General features: G+C 58.9%; 2 protein-coding genes across 3 annotated transcripts in view; one reads left to right on the top strand and one right to left on the bottom strand.

Annotated features, from left to right (window-relative positions):
* The first annotated feature begins 200 nt into the window (after positions 1 to 200).
* On the top strand, positions 201 to 4,275 carry CENPX (centromere protein X). 2 transcript variants are annotated; one of them, XM_008049900.1, is made up of 5 exons: positions 201 to 254; positions 2,976 to 3,027; positions 3,233 to 3,286; positions 3,545 to 3,633; positions 3,719 to 4,275. In XM_008049900.1, the coding sequence occupies exons 1-5, from the start codon at positions 225 to 227 to the stop codon at positions 3,731 to 3,733; spliced, it is 240 nt and encodes a 79-aa protein (XP_008048091.1). In that variant the 5' UTR covers positions 201 to 224; the 3' UTR covers positions 3,734 to 4,275. The 2 variants fall into 2 exon arrangements, with proteins under 2 accessions (XP_008048091.1, XP_008048089.1); XM_008049898.1 differs by having other exon boundaries at positions 3,541 to 3,633.
* Positions 4,276 to 5,610: 1,335 nt separating this feature from the next.
* ASPSCR1 (ASPSCR1, UBX domain containing tether for SLC2A4) overlaps positions 5,611 to 5,767 on the bottom strand; it is a 45,993-nt gene continuing 45,836 nt past the window's right edge. The window contains exon 16 of the mRNA XM_008049897.2: positions 5,611 to 5,674. Coding sequence (XP_008048088.2) covers positions 5,661 to 5,674 — 14 coding nt within the window. The 3' untranslated portion in view covers positions 5,611 to 5,660. The remainder of the gene's footprint in view (positions 5,675 to 5,767) is intronic.

Raw genomic sequence — 5,767 nt, 5'->3', positions numbered from 1 at the left:
CCAGCCGAGAAGCAGAGGCAGTGCGCTCTGGACTCATTGGCTGAGGGGGGAAGGGCGGGGCTCCGGGAGGGCGCGCTCCAGAATCATTGGCTGATGACGCGGGGGCAGGGCTCCGGGAGGGCGCGCTCCTGGGTCATTGGTTGAGGACGCTGGGGCGGGGCTCCGGGATCCCTGGCTGGGGGCGCGGGGCGGAGCTCTGCGAGGCGCGCGTCTAGACTGCGGCCATGGAGGGAGCTGGCGCGGGCTTCCGGAAGGTGAGGGCCGGCGGGCTGGCGGGGGAGAGGCTGGCACAGACCCTGCGTTCGGCCCCACGCGTGACACCGTGAGGGGCCGAAGCCAGCCCCCGCGCTACCCGTCTGTACCTTCCAGGTTGGGCCCATTCCCGGACTCCGACCCCCACCCACTCTCACGCCCCATGCATTCCTGGGGCCGGGGTTCCCGCAGCCGGCTGGGAGGGCGCGTAGGGCAGCTTGGCCCGCGGTGAGATAGAGAAGGTCTGCAAAACCCGGCGGGCGTGGGCGCCGTGAGAGAAGCTGGGCCGCCCCGCGAGGGCGGGGGGGATGTCTCCTCGTAAGGAAGTAAGACTCCAGGAAGGGACAATGAGACCGGCCACCCCGAGGGTCTGGCAGGACCTGCTCAAGCCACTGAGATGAGGATTTCTTTTTGCCTGCTCCCTGCTAGACACCAACACAGCTGCCGGCAGCGTCCACTTGGCTAGCGCTGTCCGGGATGTGTGGTTTCCCAAGTGCTTCCTTAGTGACACACGGAGCCCTGGCAGTGAGGCACTGTTAGACACGCTTGACAGAGTAGCCCCGTCTGCTGGTGGGAAGACAGAGGCACTGAGATGTTAGGTGATTCAGCAGGGCAAAGGTTCCTCGGTGTAAGGACGATATGTCAAGAGGGCCTTGTGAGCCTTCGTGGCCTGGAAAAGGAGGGTCTTCCCTTGTGAACCTGTCCTTGGTGGAGGATTTCAACCTAGTAGAGGCAGGAATTCTCTCTGTTTCATCTGCATCAGTCCCTCTATCATCCAGGACTGGGGCTCTGCCCTTGCCCAAAAGGGGTGAGTGATCCGAAAGGGAAAGTCAGAGGCTTTGGCTATCTCACAGGGTAGTTCTGAGAATCCACAGGGTTATAATAGCTGAAAGGCCACTTCTGGAGGGAGGAGCACTGGGCACATGTCACCAGGAGGTGTCTGTGGCATTCCATCAAGCTGACCCTGCAGTTGAAACGCCAGTGAGGTGGCAAGTCCTGGCTCAGAGCTGGAGTTGTGGTCATTACATACCGCAATGAGCATCAGGGAGGGAGAGGGGCATGTGTCCCTAGCATAGCACCTGCATGTCATCCTGGGGCAAAGGCTGGGTGTGTCCCAAGCTGGGCCTTCCCTGATCCTGCACTCCCTGAGGTCACGCCACTGTGATGGAATGACTTTTGGGTTGTTGCGACAGCCCTGCTCAGTGGCCCACTCTCTGGCATGGTCTTCCCAGGCAGCCGTGTTGGGGGTCCCAGAGCAGGTGGAGAAGGTAGCACCTTCTCTGCCTTTTCTGGTGCCTTCCTGGCAGAGCTCATGAAGCAGATAAAAAGGCCAGCAGGTGGCGCTGAGCTCATGCAGTGATTGACAGGGACCCTCACTGCTGGGGGCAGTGAAGGGCTTGGAACCAGCCAGCGGGACTGCTGGCCCTAGGCTGCGGGTGTTGACTGCTGACCGTGTGACACATTCTTCACCTTCTGGGCCCCAGATCTTCATCTGTCCACGCCCTTCCTGTCTCCTCTGCTGGTCAACTCCGTTGAACTGCACCTGCTGAGGTGGTATGACCTCCCCATGGCCAGTGCTGGTGGCTTGGTTGGTCCTCACTCACCTTCCCCTACATAACACATTTCTTGGGCGCCCACTGTTGCTGCCCTTCCCCTCCCTGGTCACTCTATGGCAGCTCCTTTCCTAGCCACTGCCACCTGGTCCCTGTCCTTGACTACCTCACTGGTTCTCACATCTCCACAAACCACCCAGGTACTGCCCCTCCCCCCAAATCCCAGCTCTGGCTATCCACTCCCAGCTCTGGCTATCCACTCGCAACTCTTGTGGCTCTCAGTGTGTCCCAAGCGGAGCTTCTGTGTTCCCAGCCCCAGGATACACACACCTACAGCCCCCATCTCCACAGTGGCACCATCTTTTGAAGGTCTTAGTCTGGCTGACAGGTCCAGGTTCTGCCTCCGCTTTCTGCTGCCTGGACACCCCGCAAGACCTCAGCAGCCAAAGCAGTCCTTCCAAAGGCCAGAAAGCACTCCCTATTTCCTACAAGGGAGAGCTAAACACATCTCCCTCAGGCTCCAGCCTCACTGACTTCAGTGGCTCCATACTTCCTGTGACGTGAGCACCTCCTACAGGATGAAATGCTCAGTGCCACACGCACCAGGTAGGGACCTTGGGGCAACTGACCCAGCGCCCAGAACAGGGTCTGGCACAAGCTGCAGTGTTGATGGCACTCCTATGACTGCTGTGAGCCCACCTTGGAGCAGCCACCTGCAGCCCCAGATTCTGTCAGTGCTCTACCTTTTCTACTGCCTCACAGGGAGTACGGGAATCATGGTCCTTTGGCCTAGGGGACAGAGTGCAAAGTTATGCTGGATTCAGTGGAGACTTTCTCCTCTCTCTGTCCCCAATTCCCTGGAACCCCAGAGAGTGGCCAGGACTGTTCCCACTTGTCCACTGCTCATTGTCCTGCAGTATTTCTGCAGCAAGGTTCCTCAGACCCCCCTTCTTGCCAGGCTCCCAAGACATTCTACAAGGCTGTGCACAGCTTCCTCCACTCTGGGCACCAGGCCAGCCCTCCATCCCCTATCCTGGGAGTGGTCAAAGGGTGACTCTAGTTAGAAATCACAACCCCATTACACCCAGAATGAACCGTCCAAGGGGCCTGCAAAGTAGCGGGGGGACGTGGCCTGGTGCTGACACCTCTCCCCCTTTCCCCCCACTCTAGGAGCTGGTGAGCAAACTGCTGCACCTGCACTTTAAGGATGACAAGACCAAAGGTATGGGTCCACAGGAAGCAGGTCCCCTGCACCTGCACTCAGGGACCACTCCCTGTAGCTCTACAGGGACCAAGGCCTCGGGGAGGGTGGGGGTGGGAGCTGCCCCTGGGAGGCAGAAGGAGGGAGGCGGGAATACAGCATGGCCTGGAGCCTCAGTCAGGGTGTGGCTAGGGTGTGGGTTCCATAACCTTCCCCTGCCTTGCAGTCAGCAGTGACGCACTGCAGCTCATGGTGGAGTTGCTGAAGATCTTCGTTGTGGGTGAGTTGAAGGACCCAAGCCCAGCTAGAGTGTTTGGGATCTCTTTTGTGGTTTTTCAGGGGGGAGCCAAAACATAAATTGTCCCCAGCTTCCCACAAGAACCTATGCTATGTCCCTTGAAGCTGTTTGCCAAGAGCCACAGCCTGGCTCAGGGCTGCTGGTGGGCACAGTGGGGAGGTGGCCCAGGCCAAGGCTGGCTCAGGACTCAAGACCTCTCAGCTTTCCCTGCCCTCTCACTTCCCTCCTGTATCGAGGAAGAAGCAGCTATCCGTGGGGTCCGGCAGGCCCAGGCAGAGGATGTGACTCGGGTAGATGTGGATCAGCTGGAGAAGGTGCTTCCTCAGCTGGTACGTGGGGCACAAGTGGGGGCAGCTAGATCGGCCCAGGAGCAGTGCCTGGCTGATTAGCTCTGAGCACTCCTCTCCTCCACAGCTCCTGGACTTCTAGGGGTCTCCATCCTCGATGAGGCCACACCAGGGAGGCCTGTGGCCTAAGGGAAGCAGGCCTCGTGTCTCTTGTAGCCTCTGGTTTCGGATGGGGAAGGACCTACCTGAGGGGTTTGGAGCAGATTCAAAGCAACGTTTAGACCAGATCCCTGAGACTCTCCTCCAGCTTTTGCAAAATGGGCAGGCCATCCTGAACTGCTGCCTTTCCTAGCATCCTCTGCCCTGTTGCTGTGGCGCATGGGATGGGCAGTAGAACCTGGGGGTTCCCTGCCTCCTGTCTGGGCTGCCACACGGGGTCCCAGGAAAGCAGGTGCTAGGGAAAGGCTGGCCCTTGCCTACCTCACTGTGCCCCAGCTGGCAGCAGGTACCTGTGTGTTACAAACAGCGGCTGGCAGCACTGCCTCCTCCTGACATTCTTGCCACCTGACATCAAAGCTGGTGTGTGACCTTTCTGCCACTTGATATTCTCCTCAGAAGATGCTTCCCTGAGCTATAAATTTGTTCTCACAAAGCAACATCAATAAATCAAAACCATCTCTCCCAGGCTGGGCCTTATTGCCATTAATCACCAAAGTCAAGTTGCTTCAAAGCCTCGCTCCCCTGTGTGCTCTCTTCCACCCTCATAGGACGAAAGCAAAACTCTCAAGGAGGACAGAATAACAAACAGCATGTGTGCGCACCCCACCAGCCTGGCTGTGAAATTGGAGCCCGTGCACATGTGGCTGCCCGCCTGGAAAATGTTACTCCCACCCTAGGGGCTATGGCGGCCACAGGGTTGCCACCAGTGGGCAGTCACTTCCAGGAATGCCACTATGGGAGCAGCCTCAGACCACTGGACCGCTACAGGCAGGACCAGGACAAAGGGCAAGAGGAACCCTGGCTTGAGGCCATGCTGAAATGAAGGCCTTCCCCTCCTGTCCTCTCAGTCATGGGCCCCAAGCAGAGCGAGGAGGGTGCAGGCCAGTCTCACACACACCCAGGGCCCACCTTCAGAGACATGGAGCTGTGGGATCCACCTGGAAGGCTCGCCAGAGTCTGGCTGCCCTATGCTTGGGGCCTCTGGTGGGCCCGCTTGGAAAGCACTCAGGTCTTAGGCCACCCCTGCCCCCAGCTCCCTGCAGGGTAACCTTGCCCACATCCCTTTAGCTTCCTCATCAAAGTCCAGGATAGGAAATGCCCAGAGGATTCTCAGCTGGGGACTGGCAGTCAGGAGACTCCTGCTAGGGTTGGACACAGAAGGGGGATACAGTCAGGCCCTCGGGCAAGGGACAACAGCTGCCCCATGGGGACTCCAGCAGCCTTGGGAGGACTTTTAGAGGCAGCCCAGCCCCTGCCCTGCTCACCACCTGAACATAGGATTTGGGGCAGCCCTTCTCTGTCCCTGATTCAGCCCCAGTGGCCCAGGGTAGGGCTGGACTAGGCAGAACTGCTAGAACCCCCTTTCGCTGCCCCTTCCCCCTAAGTCTCTGGGCTTGAAAGCCCAGGGGACAGGTAGAAGTCATTAGACCTGCAGGAAGAGGTGGCCACTGGGGAGACAAGCACCAGCACTGGCCCTGCAGCCACTCAGGACACCAGGAGACCCCAGGTCAGGCTCTGCGGGTAGGGGGTGGCTAACTACCTCCTCCCCCAGCTCTGAGCAAGGGGTAGCCTGGCCTGAGATGCAAATCATCTGCCCAGAAGTCCTTCCTGCACAATTCTTCTTGAAAGGAGCAACTCATGGTATTGATTAGTATAAGAGCCCCAGTGGTGCAGGGTGCACACCTGTGCCCTTGTGGATGAGAACAAGGCCCAGTGTAGCCCTGGGGTCTACCTTGAGGGACCACCCCCAATCCAGCCAGGCTCCATAAGAGCCTGTTTTGGAGAAAACACAACAGGGGGTCTTGAGAAGCACGCGTCTTTATTTGGCGTCACACCTCTGCTGGCAGCTCTCACCTCTTGCTGGCTGCAGCAGAAACACATAAGATGACCACCGGCTCCAGGGTCCCACTTTCCTGTCAGCCTGCTCACCCACCCACCCACCCACCTGCAGTACCTG

Source organism: Carlito syrichta, unplaced genomic scaffold (assembly GCF_000164805.1).
Source record: "Carlito syrichta isolate Samal-C Ts95f unplaced genomic scaffold, Tarsius_syrichta-2.0.1 Scaffold139178, whole genome shotgun sequence".
Lineage (NCBI taxonomy): Eukaryota > Metazoa > Chordata > Mammalia > Primates > Tarsiidae > Carlito > Carlito syrichta.
The sequence above is the reverse complement of the archived record's forward strand: the minus strand, read 5'-3'. Positions and strand labels throughout refer to the sequence as shown.